Source organism: Capra hircus, chromosome 17 (genome assembly GCF_001704415.2).
Source record: "Capra hircus breed San Clemente chromosome 17, ASM170441v1, whole genome shotgun sequence".
NCBI lineage: Eukaryota > Metazoa > Chordata > Mammalia > Artiodactyla > Bovidae > Capra > Capra hircus.
Genome location: NC_030824.1, coordinates 7909018 through 7927372, shown reverse-complemented (window position 1 = coordinate 7927372; position 18355 = coordinate 7909018). Strand labels below are relative to the sequence as shown.

At 47.6% G+C, this 18355-nt stretch overlaps 1 protein-coding gene across 1 annotated transcript; it reads right to left on the bottom strand.

Moving 5' to 3' along the window:
* On the bottom strand, window positions 1291–17840 carry OASL (2'-5'-oligoadenylate synthetase like). The gene is given in 7 exon segments (XM_018061282.1): window positions 1291–2296; window positions 2889–3036; window positions 6728–6976; window positions 9978–10146; window positions 11011–11244; window positions 11247–11301; window positions 17490–17840. Coding segments are annotated over 7 exon segments (1527 nt in total). The 5' UTR covers window positions 17682–17840; the 3' UTR covers window positions 1291–1816.

Sequence of the window (18355 nt, the reverse complement as noted above, 5' to 3'; positions counted from 1 at the left end):
CTTCCAGTGCAGGAGATGAAAGAGTCACAGGTTCAATCCCTGGGTCAGGAAGATCCCTTGGAGAAGGGCCTGGCAACCCATTCCAGTATTGTTGACTGGAGAATTCCATGGACAGAAGAGCCTGGCAGGCTACAGTCCATAAAATGGCACACGACTGAAGCGGCTTAGCAAGCACACACGAACGTCTGTGGTAAAAGTCACGTAGTATTTTGTTGTTTAGTTGCTAAGTTGTGTCTGACTCTTGCGACCCCACAGACTGTAAACTGCCTGGTCCTCTGTCCACGGAAGTCCCCAGGTAAGAATACTGGAGTGAGCTGCCATTTTCTTCTCCAGGGGATCTCTCCGACTCAGGGATCAAACTTGCGCCTCCTGCATTGCAGGTTGATTCTTTACTGCTGAGACACCAAGGAAGACCACATCATATAAAACATACTATTTTAACCATATTTAACTGTACGCTTCACACTGTTGTGTAGGGGACTTTTTAAAATGCAGATTGTTGAGTCTCACTGAAAACTAGGCAAATCAGAGTCTCTGAGAGGTGGGACTCAAATCCGTATTCCTTTCAATATCCTGGGGCTTTGCTACCACTCTCAGTATAATCCATGAACAAGCAGCATCAGCAAACTCCAGAGCCTGTTAGAAATTCAGCCTTGGTTTCAGCCTAGACCTGAATCAGAACCTGCATTTGAACAGGATCTCCAGGTGATACGGACTTCCCTGGTGGCTCAGCAGTAAAGAACCCGCCTGCCAATGCAGGAGACACGGGTTTGATCCCTGGGTCAGGAAGACCCCCAGGAGAAGGAAACGGGAACCCATTCCAGTATTCTTGCCTGGGAAATCCCATGGACAGAGAAGCCTGGTGGGCTACAGTCCATCGGGTTGCAAATAGTTGTACTTGACTTAGCGACTCAACAACAACAGCAACAACAGTAGGCTATTACAGAGTGCTGAGTCGAGCTCCTCATGCTATACAGCGGGTTCTTATTAGTTATCTGTTTTATATGTAGTGTGTATATGTCAGTCTCAATCTCCCAGTTTATCCCTCCCCTTTCCCCCTTCGCCCCTGGTAACCGTAAGTATGTTTTCTACATCCATGACTGTACGTCTATTTTGTAAATAAGTTGAGGGGATTTTTAAAACTACATCATCCTCCATCTCCCTTTATCTCTAGCTCACTTTCCTGCACAGTGCTTACTTTCCAGAGTTGAGAGACTCATATGCTTAGGCTATAACTCCCAGGACAGCCTTAGCACCTGTGGAAATAAATGAAGACCACCCGAAAGAGAACAAAGGAAGATTATTTATTCCCAAATCGCTATAGCCAGGGGGTTAGCCACCATCCCTTGCCTGTGGCAAAGACACCAAGGCCAGGAAGGCGGTGAGACAGCTTTATAGTGGCATAAAGAGAAGCCTTCAGGTATACCCCAGTTGAGGTTGTTTGCATGGGAAGCTGGAGGTGGGCTAATTAGAAGCAGAGCATCCTATATGATCGGTCAGGGAGCTTGTTTGGCTTTCTTTCATCAGTCCTAAATTGAAAGGGAGGAAATAGGGAAGCTAGTAGTTGTTGGCTAAATCCTGATGGTTTCCAGTTAGTTGATACAATGGTTTGGCTTCCAGGCTGGTGGCTGCAGAGCTTGTGGGTCAGAATTCTAGTGTCAAATATGCTCTGGCTATTGTTGGTTTGCATATCTAGTCTCACATCCCTCGTCATCCGTCTACTGGCAAGGTTAGGTGAAATCGATGGGACCTAGATTAAACAGCAAAAACGCACAGAGAGATGTTTCAGAGGAAACTAACTGGGTGGAAATAGAACCTATTCAGCTGTCTTCTTGGAGATGATGAGGGTGGTGCTGTCTCGGACACCACAGAAACTCAAACTCCACTCATCCTGCAGGACTTGGCTTTGGAACTCTAGCTGTTGCTTCTTTCTGAGTAGCCCCTCCCTCACTTCAATCTGACACTTCAGGTCAAGGACTAAGCTGCTGGAGTAAATGGCATAGGCGTGGCTCCCACCACTGGGATTCTTCAGGAAGACCTGCATCTCAGGAGAGACAATCTGCAGCAGAGAGATATGAGCGTCAGAGAAGACACTGTAATCTGCCAAGGAGGAGATGTTCCCGAGGACCTGTCTCTCCCCACCAGGCTCCTGGAAGGACAGACGCTGTGGGGCCGAGGACTCCAGCTTACACTAGATCTTCTCTTTAAGCTTCTGTATGGACTCATAAGGGTTCACCTGGATGATGAAATCCACACAACCCCGCTGCTCCACTGTCACCTTGATGTCTCATGCAAACTGGAAGGGAGAGGACAGAGAGGGGTTAAATCCACCTTCCGCTGTCTGAGGACAAACGTGCCCTTCAGGGATTTCCCTGGTGATCCAGTGGTTAAGACTTCACCTTCCAGTACAGGGAGTGTGGGTTTGATCCCTGGTTGGGGAACTAAGATCCCACATGCCTCGTGATAGAAAAAACTGAAAACATAAAACAGAAACAACAGTTGTAACGAATTCAGTAAAGACTGAAAAAGTAGTGCACATTAAAAAAAAAAATCTTAAAAAAAATTCTATTGTTTGGAAGGATGTTAAAAAAAAAAAAAATGCCTCTCACCTGTCCTTGTACAACAGCAGCAGCTGCAAACATTTTGTTTGGTTGCTAAGTCATGTTCAACTCTGTGACCCCATGGACTGAAGCCCACCAGGCTCCTCTGTCCATGGGATTTCCCAGGCAAGAATACTGGAGTGGGGTGCCATTTCCTTCTCCAGGGGATCTTCCTGACCCAGGGATCAAACCCCTGTCTCATGCACTGGCAGGTGGATTCTTTTCCACTAAGCCACCAGTATCTCATTCTGAACTTCTAGCCTCTGGCAGCTAGAGAGGAGACATTACCTTCAGTTTCCAGCTGGGGATGCATGTCTCATTGTTGTCGTAGCAACAGGACTCTTTCAGGCAATGGCGGGCCTTCTGAGCCACTATAGCCCACCTGTAGCCTATTGCCACATTGTAGGTGGGGTCAGCCGGATCCAAGACGATGGGCCTGCAACACAGAGAGAGGGAGCCCAGGTTCTTTCTTGTTTGGAAACCTGAAAGCCAGAAAGAAATCTTCTTGGCAATTATCTGAGCATCTGCTGTGTTCAGAGCCTGGGGTCGTCAGTCCAAGAGGGTCCACAAATATTGCCAGAAAGTAACAGAATGACGAGGGCTTCCCAGGTGGCTCAGTGATAAGGAATCGGCCTGCCAATGCAGGAGACTCAGGAGACCTGGATTCGATCTCTGGGTCAGGAAGATCCCCTGGAGGAGGAAATGGCAACCCACTCCAATATTCTTACCTGGGAAATCATCTGGACAGAGGAGCCTAGGGGGCTACAGTCTGTGGGGTCACAAAGAGTCAGACTCGCCTGAGTGACTGAGAAGCAGCAGCAGCAACAGAATGAAGAGGATTCTGTTTCCAAGAATTCCTCAGGACTTCCTTTGTGGTCCAGTGGCTAAGACTGCACTCTCAGCGCAGGGGGTCTGGGTTCGATCCTCAGTCAGGAAACTAGATCTTGCATGCTGCAGGTAAAGATTCTGCAGGTAGCAACTACGATCGAAGATCCTGACTAAATGCCACAACTAAGTCCCAGTGTGGTCAAAATAAATAAATAAATACTTAAAGTAAATTTCTCTTGGGGAGAGTATTTTAGGTATTTGTAAGGAATCTTTGAGGTGTACAGAGGTTGAGGCCCCCAAAGCCATGATGGAACAAGAATACCGGTCCCTCAGGCAGACCACACCAGCATGTGGGCCTCTTAAGTTCAGAGCTTTCACTTTGCTGAACAGGCTACATAAATGAGTTCAAACCTAGAGCTTCTGAATTGCTTTGGATAAAAACAATACTGCTGGTACCATTTACTGATGTTTCCTGAGGCACGGGGTCAATCTCTAAGTAATCTATTTTAATCCCTGCAACAATTCTCTAAGGTAGGACAATGATGGTGGTGGTGATGATGATAATTTCTCCCCACTTTACAGATGAGAAAACTGAGGCACAGACCTCCCTAGGTTCTCCCAACCTGAAGATGGGATTCTGATCCATCTCCTCTGCCTCAGCAGAGGGGAGATTGAGCTTCCTCCAAGTGTCTCTCCTCTAGGTAGCTGTTGAATAGAAATTTTAAAGACTATTGACTTGAAGGGGTCTAATAGCTGACTGAGGATGCATGGGGTGACCATAGGTCTTGGATGTCAAGCCCATGATGAAGCCCTGGCCCTCGTGTGGTTTTCCGTTTTTGTTTTATTTGGCTGAGCTGGGTCTTAGTTGTGGCGTGCCAGTTTTCACTGTGGCACGTAGGATCTTGGCTGCGGTACACGGGATCTTTTTAGTTGTGACTTGTGGGATCTAGTTCCCTGACCAGGGATCAAACCCGGGCCCCTGCATTGAGAGCATGGAGCATTAACTACTGGATCACGAGGGAAGTCCCAAGACCTGGACCTTGTACCCAGGAGCTTTTGACTTAGGCAGGAGCTGAGACTTTATCTAAGTGACAGAATGTGTTAGCAGGCTAGTGACATGAACTGGACACTTTAGGCTCCGTGCTTTCAACCCCCAGCATCCCTGTCTCCCTGAAATGGTCCTGCCTGACGGAGTCAGGGAGCAGTGCCACTCTGTCCCGTGGATTCGACTCACCTGATCCAAGTGACCCACCAGGTGAGCTGGCAGGTAGAGCCTCTGCCTGCTACTGCTGCTGCTTCTAAGTCGTTTCAGTCGTGTCCAACTCTGTGTGACCCCACAGACAGCAGCCCACCAGGCTCCCCCGTCCCTGGGATTCTCCAGGCAAGAACACTGGAGTGGGTTGCCATTTCCTTCTTCAATGCATGAAAGTGAAAAGTGAAAGTGAAGTCGCTCAGTCGTGTCCAACTCCAAGCGACCCCATGGACTGCAGCTACCAGGCTCCTCCGTTCATGGGATTTGCCAGGCAAGCCTTCTCCAGAGCCTCTGCCTAGTAATCAAATTAGTTCCCTCTGGAGTTTGGACCAGAAATGATGGATGTTCCTCATCACCTTGGAGTAAGAGGGGAGTAGGGCAGGTATGGAGAGAGAAACAGAGGCAGTGAGAGGGGAGGAAGCACACGGGCCATGAGAGGGAATGACAGAGAAGAGGAGTCTATACTAGTTTGCCTCAGGTCCCGACGGTTTTCCCAGGTCAATATTCTGGGCATCCATACAATAAATTGTCTTTTCATAAGGAGACCTGGTTACTCTTTCTTGTTTAAAAAAAAAAAAAGACCTGACACTCACATGAGGGAACAATAAATATTCTTATGATATTGCTTACAGTGACCCAAAGCTTCTAGTATAAAGAGTTGTCTCAGGCTGGGCTCTCCTGGAAGCAAAACCTAAGATGAGGATTTGAGTGCAAGTCATTTATTTGGAAGGAGGTGCCAGGAAGCACCAAAGAGCAAGTGGGAAAGTGAGACAGGGACGGGAAGGCTACCAATAAAGGATATGCATCAAGGTGATTATCTCTGTGAGCAGCTGGGGGTTGGACTCTGAGAACTAGTGTAGAACACCCAACCCAGAAAGAGTCCCTCCATCTGAGATGGGAGGGAGCTGAGATATTTACACACCAATCTCCACCAGTCACTAAGGGAAGCTGAAAACCCACAGGCAAAGGGACACAGGTGCTGACCTTCCTGGAGGTTGAGCCAACCTTCCCTGAAATGGTAAAGGCCCAGGGGATGCAAATGGGTACAAGCAACATGTGTTACAATACTGGACATTTGGCTGGCATCTATCATAGGCTAGAGATACAGTGGCCCTTTACGTATATTTTCTCTGACTATCCTGAGAGTCCTTCATGGCTGGTGCCAATTACTCCTGTTTTGGGCTTCCATGGTGGCTCATTGATAAAGAATCTGCCTGCCAGTGGAGGAAATGGGTTCAATCCCTGGATTGGGAAGATCCGCTGGGAAAGAAGTGGCAAGACACTCCAGTATTCTTGCTTTGGAAATCCAATGGACAGAGGAACCTGGCAAGCTATAGTGCGTGGGGTCTCGAAAGAGCTGGACAACAACAATAACTCCTGTTTTACAGATGAGGAATGGAGGCTCACAGAGATGAGAAAACGGCAGAGCTGGGATTTAACTTGGGTCTCCATGGTTTTTTTTAGTTTCTCATGCTGGGAAAAAGCACTGAAATGGTCTTCTGAAGGTAAGAGGATTAACATAGAGTGGAGTGATAGCTCAAGGAATAAGGAACAGGCTTATAGCCCCTAAGGCCCTGGCGATATGAAAGGCAATCAGCTGGAGATGTCAACTGTGTTGGGGTGAGATATCCGCTTTTCTTCTTAATAAAGTCCACCCAGGCTTCCCTGGTGGTCCAGTGGTTAAGAATCCGCCTTGCAATGCAGGGGACACAGGGTCGATCCCTGGTCCAGGAAAATTCTACATGCAATGAAGCCCATAGTGGCCACAGCTACTGAAGCCCGTGCACCCTGGAGCCAGTGCTCCGTAACTAAGAGAAGCCACTGCAGGGAGAAGCCTTTGAACCACAGCTAGAGGGCAGCCCCCCGCTCGCCGCAAGTAGGGGAGCGCATCTGCAGCACAGCCAAACCGTAAAACAGATGGATCTTTAAATATATATGTTACGTATAGTGATTTTATATACAAATAAAGCCCGCCCAGGAAATTCGATACCACCTTTCCCTTAATTCTCTTTCTCTGAGATGTGGCTGGCACGCGACCATCCAGTACCTCTTTTCTTTGAGCTGGTTTCTGACAAAGTCCTCAGTGGTCGGGCTCTGCAACGTGTAGTACTTGGTCCAGTAGACGCAGAGGTGCTGATACTTCGTGAGCGGCAGCAGCACAGAGGCCAGGCCTTTGTCCACCCTGAAACGCTCCTTCTCCTCAGTACCCGTTTCCCTGGCATAGATGGCCAGTAGCTCTAGGGCATACACTGGGGGCAGCTCCACCCTAGGGCACTTGGCTTTCACATACTGTTGAAAGACATGGGAAGAGAGAGAGAGTGACCCCCAGATTCCTTCGAAGGATGATATTGGACCCGAAACTGGGAAAATCCAAGTTCTTGTCCCAGCTTTGCTACCTACCTGCAGTGTATTCTTGGCCAAGTCACTTTTTCTCTCTGGCCTTACCTGGGTCTCCCCATCTTAAAATTAAGCAACTGGGTGAGTCCAGTGGGTTTCAAACTGTACTTGACATAACTTCCGGAATGGAGTGATGAAGAAGTAGCTCAAGGAGTGAGCAGGGACTTCCCTGGTGGTCCAATAGCTAAGATGCCCTGCTCCCAGGTTCCATCCCTGGTCAGGAAACCTAGAGCCCACATGCCATAGCTAGAGATCCCGCCGCAGTGAAGGCAGAAGATCCCACAGGCTGCAACTAAGAGCTGGTGCAAACAGATAAATACTTAAAAGAGAAAAAAGGGAGTCAGCAGATTGGGCTCTGTCACCAGCACCCCAACTGAAATAACTCTTATTTTAATCTATTTGGGCTTCCGGGAGATTTCTTTTAAAGAAAAATCTTCTTAGCTAAAGAGAAAAAAATGTGTTTGTGTGTGTGTTGGGGGACTATGTTATCGTTGCTGTTTAGTTGCTAAGTCGGGTCTGACTCTTTTCGACCCTGTGGACTGTAGCCCGCCAGGCTCCTCTAGGACTCGGTAATAGCTGAGAATCTGTAGTGAACGTTGGGGTTGCTTCTCTAACAGGCATGTCTTTCTTCCCCATTGTTTTAGTGGCCATGCTGCTTGGATGAGATTGGCCCAATCCTCATCTCCAGGGTTGGCCCTGACTGGACAGGATCACGAGGATAAACCTTTTCCCCCTTGCCAAGTGGTTGGTTCAAGAGATGCCTTGTGATCTAAGCTGGCTCAACTTGAGTCAAATCTAGTTCTTTTGTTCTGTGGTTGAGAGAAGAGAAGTCTAAGTGAACGTGAGGGCAGAAACAGATGCGGCCATTTTGCCACCATGAGGGAAACCAGATTGGGGACCAAGTTGACATAGAATATTGAGAGCAGCTGTTCCAGGTGGCGCTAGTGGTAAAGCACCTGCCTGCCAATGCAGGAGACATAAGAGATGCCGGTTCCATTCCTCAGTCGGGAAGATCCCCTGGAGGAGGGCATGGCAACACACTCCAGTATTCTTGCTTGGAGAATCCCATGGACAGAGGAGCCTGGTGGGCTACAGTCCATGGGGATGCAAAGACTCAGATACGACTGAAGCAATGTAGCACACATGCACATATAAGAGAATTACAGAGAAACAGAGCTGGAGCCTTCACCAAACAGTGCCTGAAGCTCTCTCCACTGTTGTAGGTTTTCGCACATGAGCTGATAATTCCCTTTATTGGTTAAGCTAGTTAGAGTTGGTTTTAGTGTTACTCTCAATTAAAAAACAAAAAGAAAAAAATTAGAATCAATTACCCAGGTTAATGTTCTTATTTTTGATGGCTATATGAGGTGGGGAAAAAAAGCTTTCTTTCTTTATTTCCTACTCTCAGTATTGGAGAAGGAAACGGCAACCCACTGCAGTATTCTTGCCTGGAAAATCCCATGGATGGAGGAGCCTCGTAGGCAACAGTCATGGAGTCGCAGAGTCAGACATGACTGAGCAACTTCACTCACTCACTCCCCCTCAGTATATGGCTATACATAGTGCAGACTTAAATGATATAGCATTCCAACTGACATATCAAAATTTAAAAAAAAAATGACTTTGTGCATGAGCATATACAAACTTGGACATCTCTGAGATCAGTGATATTCTTACAGTTAAGATTTGGTGAAATCAAATAAAACCCAGAGAATCTAACTTACACCTTCCTTGGCCCCAGTGGATGAACTGGTAAGAATCAAAAAATACTTTTGAATCATGATGGTAAATGACAACTCCTGGGTTGTTACAAATTCTCCAGATAAAAATGAACTGACAACCTTTTTAGCATTACAGGACTCTAGTTCAGTTTAACGTATAATACGAACGCTTTGTGTCCTTGAGTGTTGATCAACACGTCTTGTAACACTTGGCTAAATAAAAATTCTCAAATAAAAGAAAACATCAAATGAATAATACTGAGTCAAGAAACTTTCAAAAAAAAAAAAAAAACCATATACAGCCAACATCTTGTCTTAGAGGCAGAGTCTTTTAAAGGTTATTTGTTTTTAGGCTGTGTGGGGACCATGGTTCCCTGACCAGGGATGGAACCCAGTACCCCTGCAGTGGAAACGGAGTCTTAAGCACTGGACCGCTGGAGAAGTCCCTTAGAGGCAGAGACTTGTACAGAGAAAGGGCTATAGAAGTAAAGCTGGCATGCTTTTCTGTGGACATTGCCAATCAACGTGCATGTTATATTCAGGAAGAAAACACTTTGAAAACTTGGTCAAACAAACAAAAGAAACAGGTCATTCGAGTTCTAGCTCTTCAAATCCACAAAACTTTGGATCATTTCCTGTTTAAGTGACTGATGGGCCAAAAAAACCAATTTCTTTCTTGACTTCGGTGTTGCTAATATCTGAAGAGACACCACAACCTTTGTTGAGGTGATAACTATGTAAGAAAACGCTATTTTTCCATCATAAACATACTAAAACAAACTTTCATAGTATCTTGATTTTTATCTTTAACTACTATTTTTTTTCTTTTTTGGTTAAACCAGTCTAAACTCTGACTCTCACCAATTTTTTTAAAATAAGAAATCTTTTTTCTTTTCTTTCTTTCTCATTTTTTGTTTGCTTCTGAATCTTCCTTTCATAAGCGGAGGTGACTCTGCTCATCTGGCTATTTGGAAATACCCCTGGTACCATGAAGACATCCTATGTGAAATCTAAAAAGTAGCTTGTCATAAAACGGGTAATTAACTCCTCTCCCTCCCCTACGACCATTACCCCTCCTCACAGTATCCCCCTGATGACAAGTCTGGTTCCTGCCTTTTCTTCCCCTCCTTCCCCCATCTTCTGCTCTTGCCCCCATCAGGCAGCCTCCTTACCTCCAGCTACCAGCGTTTTACCAGCCGCAGGGGGCTCTTCAGCTTGGTTGGCTTGTATTTCACGAAGTTTCTCTGCAGCTCGCTGAAGGATGGGGAGAAGTGTCCAAGAGTATGGCAGGCCTTAATCAGTCTCACATAGACCTCTGGGGAGGGCTGAAAGTTGGGAACAGAAGGCCCTGAGGAGGCAAAGGGGAGACAATGAGGGCTTAGAAAGCCCCGGTTGCTAACGAGTCCTCAAGGGTTTTGTTGTTTAGTCATTAAGTCATGCCTGACTCCTCATGACGCCATAGACTATAGTCCGCCAGGCTCCTCTGTCCATGGAATTTCCCAGGCAAGAATACTAGAGTGGATTGCCATTTCCTCCTCCAGGGGATCCTCTCGACCCCAGGGCTCGAATTCATGTCTCCTCTATTGGCAGGTGGATTCTTTACCGCTGAGCCAGTGGGGAAGCTCTCAGGGGAGAGACTGCTAATTCATTTGAGTATCTCTCCAGGGAAGCCTGGAACCACATAGCTTGAGATACTAAAGCCTTGCCTTCTTGACTGTCCTTCTGGAGAATGAAAAGTGAGTTTTGCAGAAACAGATTCACAGATATAGAGAACAGACCTGTGTTGCCAAAGGGGGAGACGGATGGGTGGGGTAGGGATAGATTGGAAATTCGGGTTTAGCTGACGCAAACTATTATATATAGCGTGGGGAAACAACCACCCCCAGGGTAAGTGTTCCAGAGTCACCCCGGGGGTTGCTCTAATGCTTTCCCTTCCTTGACTCTCCCTTGCTTGACTCTCCCTTCCTCTCCAATCATACGTTTATTTGCGTGATTCCTTGATAAATCTGTTTGCCCCATTGAACCACAAGGATAGCCAGAGCTGAGTCAGTCCCAGGCATTTCAGTCGCTGAAATGCCCAGCACCCAGCACGGGATATGGGTTGAATGGGTGCATGCAGGCGTCTGCACGTGGCCACAAAGGAGAGGTGAAGGAGCTGTGGGTCCTCCCCCTGGGGAGGGCAGGTGTGCGAGTCAGGTGGGCTTTCCCTTACTCAGGACCCTGTAGGCCGGCACGATGGTGACAGTGACTTGCTCTTCCATCTCCCAGGTCTGAATGGTGAAGGTGACAGCAGAGGTGACTCCGTGGACCAGCCTCAGGTTCTGGGGCTGGAGGTGAAGCAAATCCGGGCAATCCGTGAGCTTTTCACAGAGCATGCTCAGAACATGCTTGTGGTGGTTGTGGTTGCTGGCTTCCCCCTGGAAGCTGCTAAAACCACTCAGGACATCACCAGCTCCACCTCCGCATGGTTCCTGAGCACCGTGCCATTCCCGAAGGAGCCCACCTGCGGAACACAGAGTCCCATCACCCCAAGCCCACTGCTGGGACCAGGGAATCCCTACGGCTCTCCCACAGATGGTCCCGTTCATCGTTACCTGCCTCACCGCTGGGTGGGAAGTACCCACATCACCTCTTCACAGGGGAGGAAAGTGGAGAGGTCAAGACGGCAAGCCGCTCAGCCAGGGTCACACAGTGGATGTGTCAAACCCAGGCAGCCGGACTCCACAACCATGTTTCTTATTTACTCCACTGTCTTTCTTCTGAGACTCAGCCTTATCTGCAGAGTGATCCCCACTCCAAGGAAACCATCGTCCTCTACAGGGGGGCAGTTAGAGGATTCTAGGGGGTGGGAGGGGCAGGTCTGAATAATTTTGTGCTCTGCGTGTGTATGCAAAGTCACTTCAGTCGTGTCTGACCCTTTGGGACCCTGTGGACTGTATAATCCACCCGGCTTCTCTGTCCATGAGATTCTCCAGGCAAGAATACTGGAGTGGGTTGCCATGCCCTCCTCCAGGGGATCTTCCCGATCCAGGGATTGAACCTGTGTCTCTTACCATCTCCTGCAGTGGCATAATTTTATGTCATTAAAAAAGGCTGTGGAGACCTAGGGGTTTCCCAGTTGGCGCTAGTAGTAAAGAATCTGCCTGCCAACGCAGGAGACATGAGTTCCATCCCTAAGTTGGGAAGATCCCCTGGAGAAGGGAATGGCAAACCGCTCTAGTATTCTTGCCTGGAGAATCCCATAGATAGAGGAGCCTGGCGGGCTATGGTCCATAGTGTCACAAAGACTCAGACACGACAGGTGACAGCACACACACTCATGCCCTTGGTGATCTAGCTGGGTGGGATGAAAGGAATGGGAGGGAGGTTCAGGATGGAGGGGCTATATGTATACATATGGCTGACTCACTTTTTTGTACAGCAGAAACTAACATATCATTGTAAAGCACGTATACCTCAGCAAAAAAAATTTTTTCTCAATAAAAAGGGGGCACAGGATTTCTTGGTGGATAAGAGCCATGGGCTGGGGAATGGGGCAGCCTAATCTTGACCTCCCCTCTCGCCCCTGTTCCTCATCAGTCATCTCAGAGTAATGATAGCCCATGAGTCACTGGGTTATTGGGAGGATTTGGTAAGACTATTTGTGTCAAGGGCTTGCCGGGGTGCTGATTACAAGGAAGTCAGCCATATAGCTCTCTTCCTTCTCTTTCTCGAGTTGACTTAGATCACCTCTTCTGCTTGAGCTTCAGCTTCCCCATCTGAATTGAAGGAGACTGAGCTGGATGATTTTGAAGGGGTCTTTTTGATGTTCTGAGATCCTGGACTTGCTCTCCAGTCCTGCTGCCTCTGGTATACAAAGGCCCCCAACTCTTTGGCTTTCTCTCTTTCTCACTCGGGATCGAGAGGTGGAATTGCCACAGATGTATCAGACCTCAGGTGGGTTACCTCTGCTGGTGGGTGGAATCATTGAAAATTGACTATGACCCAGCTGCCACCAGCTGAGCCCTCACTGTGACCGGCACCACTGAAAGCCTTTTATACAAACAGTCTTTTAATCCTCAGTCTCACTAATTGAGGCGGCGTGTGTCAGTCTCTCAGTCGTGTCCGAGTATTTGCGACCCTGTGGACTGTTGCCTGCCAGGTTCCTCTGTCCATGAGCCTTTTCAGGCAAGAATACTGGAGTGGGTTGCCATTTTCCATCCCCAGGATATCGTCCCAACCCAGGGATCAAACCCAAGTCTCCTGTGTCTTCTGCATTACAAGTGGAGTCTTTACCTGCTGAGCCATCAGGGAAGGGCCCAGTTGAGGTGGAGGGACTAGGATAATTATCCCCATTGTACAGATGAAAAAAAGGAGGCAGTTGGGGGTTAACGGATTTGCCATGGACTCACAGCCAGGAGTCATGGTCACAGTCAGACAGAGGGTCAGAACACAGGGTGTGGTTCATCTGCCTCTTTATTGCCAGTGACCCACGTCTATGTGCCAGGCCCTGCGTCTGCGGAAGAGAAGTCTGCCATCTTTATTTTCCTCTTCCTTTGTCTTTGGCCTCACCATGTGGCATGCAGGATTTTAGTTCCCCATCCAGGAATCCAGGAATCAGACCCACACCCCTTGCATTGGAAGCGTGGGAGTCTTAACCACTGGACCTCCAGGGAAGTCCTCCTCTTCCTTTTCCATTTTTCTTTTTCCACCTGCATTCAGAATCAGCATTTCTGTCCCATGTGAGAGCACTAGGGATGGCACTCTGTGTGCCGATGAAAGCCACAACCCCTTGAAGGCTGTGCCCTTCCTACCTTTCCTAGTGGGAAAATACAGGCAGAGAGGGGAGAACATTCTAGAACAGGCTGTATGATTTGCTCCAGTCCAAACCTATTCCAACCCAAGGATAAGCATTCACTCATATGGGCCAGCACAGCTCACCAGATTTTCATGGGAGGGAAGAGGGTTTAAAGCCCAAATAGAGTGCTAATTTCTCAATGGCCATTGCTCTTTGGGTGTCTCTATTATTTATTAGTTTCAAGATTGGAGAAGGTTGCAGGCAGGATTTGAGGGCTGGGTTAATACCACTTCCTGCTGTCAAAACTCATGTTTGAGACATCTTTCTGTCCCACTCACTTGGCCCCTGCCATCTGCATTATTCTCAGGGTTGGTGGGGTGGGGTGGGCTTGGTCTGGGAGGAGTCATACTGGTGCTCCAGGCCCAGAAGAAAGCTCGAGCAAAAGTTGATAACAATGCTTTTGTTTTTGAACATTGACTAATCATTTAGCCTGCACCGCTCTATTTGGTTGATGAGGGACAGATGATGATGATGGTGTGGGTGCGTGCTCAGTTGCATCTGACTCTTTGTGACCCCATAGACTATAGCCCAGCAGGTTCCTCTGTCCATGGAGATTCTCCAGGCAAGAATACTGGAGTGGGGGCCTTCCCTGATGGCTCAGTGGTAAAAGCATCCATCTGCTAATGCAGGAGACGCAGGTTCAATTCCTGGTCCAGGAAGATCCCACATACCACAGAGCAACTAACCCCACATGCCACAACTACTGAGCCTGCGCTCTAGAGCCCGGGAGCTGCAACTACCGAGCCCTCGTGCCACAAGTACTGAAGCTGGTGTGCCCTGGAGTCCGCGCTCTGCAACAAGAGATGACATCACGATGAGAAAACCGTGTATTGCAATGGAGAGTAGCCCCTGGTATCCACAACCAGAGGAAAGCCCATGCAGCAACAGAGACCCAGAGCATGGCCAAAAATAAATAAATAAAATTATATATATAAAAAAGAATACTGGAGTGGGTTGCCATTTCCTCTTCCAGGGGATCTTCCTGACCCAGAGATGGAACCCGAGTCTCCTGTATTGGCAGGCAGATTCTTTACCACTGAGCCACTAGGGAACCCTTGCCTCCCACCCCCACTGTGATGCCGGTGATGTCATCCCAATTACACATGAGAAGACTGAGGGTTTGAGAGACAAGACTGTGACTCTAAGGTCACCCAGCTAGTGAGGGAAGAAGCCAAGAGTCAAGCCCACGCCTCGTGTCAAAATGTATGGTTTCTCACTTCTAAATCACATGGCTTCAGGCTCTGGGTGCTGGGGATGAGAGTTAAAAAGTAACATGGGCCTGCGGCTTCTAAACCCTTCCCTGCAGTGACTGCTCCTAAAGGCAGAATTAGAGCACTGAGCTTCGAGTCAGGAGTCCCAGTGTTAGTCTTGCCTGGACCACCAGCTTGCTGTGTGAACGTGGAAAGTTTCTCACCCTCTCTGTGCCTCAGTTTCCTTAGTGTTTACAGGAAGGATTGGCTGAGACTGTCTGCCTCCAGGACCTTTCATGTTGGGAAGCTGAAACTGGTGGATTGAATTAAGAACATGTAGGGTTTCCCTAGTAGTCCAGTGGTTAAGAATCTGCCTTGCAATGTAGGGGACACTGGTTCGATCCCTAGTGCGGGAAGATTCCCTACGCAGTGGGGCAGCTGAGCCCCTGTGCCACAATTGCTGAAGTCCGTGTGCCTAAAGCCTGTGCTTTGCAACCGGACAGGCCACTGTGGTTGAGAGGTCCACGCAGCACAACTAGAGAAAGCCCTGGTGCAATAACAAAATCCCCAGTGCAGCCAAAAATCAAATAAATAAATAAATTTAAGAATATGTAGGTTTTTACTTGATGAATGAGGGGGCACAAGCCACCCATACGGGCAGGTAGCTGCCCCAGCAAGCTCCCCTGTAGGGTGATGAAACTCACGGGGCCATTTGGAGGAAAGACACAGTTTCAGTATACCCATACAGAGGAAGTGGAGTCATAAGATTTATTACTTATACAAACAGATAACTAACGAGGACCTACTGTACAGCTCAGGGAACTCTACTCAACGCTCTGTGGTGACCGAAATGGGAAGGAAATGTCAAACAGAGTGGATAAATGTATAGGTATAACTGCGTCCCTTTGCTGTACAGCGGAAACTAACATTCTAAAGCAACTGTACTCCAATAAAAATTCATTAAAAATTAATTTTAAAAAAGGCTTATTACTTACAGATCCCAGAAGCAAGGGGACTCAGTGAACTGGGGAGAGAGCAGGCCTTCTCCCCAGGTCACAATTCAGCAGGAAGCAGAACAGGGTAGAAAGCACCCAGTTCTTACAAGGTGATTGGGGCAGAGGTTACTAACGTTTCGCAGGCTTAACTTTCAAGTGGTTATTTTATTTTATTTTTTAATTTAAAAAATCCATCTTGACTCTACATTTTAAAAAAAAGAACTTAAGAAAACATTTTGTTATTTATTTTGGCTGCATCGTGTGGCTTGTGGAATTTCTCTGACCAGGAATCGAATCTGTGTCCCCTGCAGTAGAAGTTCAGAGTCTTAACCACTGGACTGCCGGTGAAGCCTAATCTGGTTATTTTAAAAGTTTCCACCAGGAGAAGCAAAGCATAAACTTGCAGGGTGCCCAAAATTTATCTAAAGGTCCAGACTCTGGACTTTTGGTGTTAGCAGGATCATCATACTGTAAGGCACCTAGGCAGCAACTCAGAAAAAGAAAATTTTTTTTTTGTTTTTCCTCATCACACCTCAAAAGTCATTTTTTCTCATCACACCTTTCTAGTTTTGACCCTTTTGGAGTATTATCCTAGTTAGGACCAGAGGTGACGAGAGGCAGCTGCTGAAAGGGTTTTGGGGAAATAAGGCTCAGTGGGGGCAGCCCAGAGTGGAGTAAGAAATCCCAGCTTCACCACCAGCTGTGTGACCTTCAGTAAGTCCTCACCTCCCTGATCTTTCATTTAAAAACAACAACAACAACAAAAAACGTTCCATTATCAAAAACTGTAAACATAAAAATAGAAAGAGAAAACAAAGAACATTTCTACTTCCGCCCCATCAGATTCAACAAGTCTAAACTTCTTGCCATGTTTGCTTCAACTAAGCCACTTTAAAGTAAATTACAGGGACTTCCCTGACTGTCCAGTAGTTAAGACATCACCTTCCAAGGCAGGGCATGCAGGTTCAATCCCTGACCTGGAACTAAGCCTCGAGACCAAAAAACCAAAACCTAAAACAGAAGCAATATTGTAGCAAATTCACGACTTGAAAAACGGTCCGCATCCAAAAATCTTAAAAAATAATAATAATAAAATAAATTACAGAAACTGAGGACCATTGTCCATAAATACTTCAGCATTTATGTCCAACCAAAGAGAACATTTGCCCCCACAACCACAAAACTATTACACTTCAAAAAAAAATTCCCATATATATACATATAAAATCCAACATTCTGGCCATATTGAAATTTTCCCAGTTGTTTCCAAATTATATTCTCCGGATGGTCCATTCACACCAAGATTTAACCAGAGACCTTGCGTAGCATTTAGCCATTATAGATCTTAAGTCACTGAGTTTGCATTGTGCTCATCTCTAAACTGGGAAGACTAGTGCACACCTCAGAGGGTGTACAAATTAGAAACAGTACCTGAGAAGGGCTTAGGCAAGTGCATCCAAAATGTACGCTGCTATTATCAGCTTCCTTACTCAACTTGCCCTGCTCCAGGCAGCAGTGTGTTGGGCAGCAGCTGTGTCTTGAGGTGTCAGTAGCATAGACTAGGGATAATGAGGCAAGAGGTCCCTAGCATCCTCAGAGACATGGACCCATGGGTTGGGTTTTGCCCAGCCCTGGCTGGGAAATGGAGGGGACCAGTCTCCTTCAGCACCTGGATCACCTTCAACACCTTCTGGTCCAGCCCATGGTCCCCCTGGAAGTGCTGCTCCTTCAGGAACTTCTCCACGGACCGCACAGCCTTCACCACGTCTTCTTTCCACTCCTTGATGTTAGGCTGGCACTGAGCCACAAAGGAGTTCAGCCTAGAAGCTGGGGTATCAAACAGCTCCAGGGATACTGCCATCTGTCTTGAGAGTACCACTGGCGGCTAGGTATACAGCTATGCACCTACCTAGCTCCTGGCACACGCCCCCTTCTTTAAGGACACTCCTCTCCAGTACCCTGTGGAATAAAGGACCAGAGTGGAGAGGAAACCAAGGGTGTCCGGCTGACCTGGGGCTCCTCTTTATTGAGGCTGTGTACTGTGGCTGGCGCGCCTCAGACACTGAGTGATGACTGGAAGGTCAGGTGCCATCTTAATGGGTGTGGCTTTCAGTCACCCTTCCTGTGGCAGGTTTCGTGTCTCAACTGTTAGCTTTCTTTTTATAAGTTGCAAACTGACATTGGCTTGAGGATGGCCCTGGAAGAGGCAACTCCCTCAGTTGGATGGTATCCACCAATCCCATCGCCCTACGTTGTCATCCAAAACAGGCTGACAAAGAGCAGGGACCTGCTCTAGGTTGAGCAGAAGCATGGGAATTCTAGGGTCCCCAGTACAAATGCTGGAATTCCAGTCTGCCCTTTGTCAGACTCTTAACCTCTCTGCTGCTGCTGCTGCTGCTGCTAAGTCGCTTTAGTCACGTCCGACTCTGTGCGACCCCATAGACGGCAGCCCACCAGGCTCCCCCATCCCTGGGATTCTGCAGGCAAGAACACTGGAGTGGGTTGCCATTTCCTTCTCCAATGCATCAAAGTGAA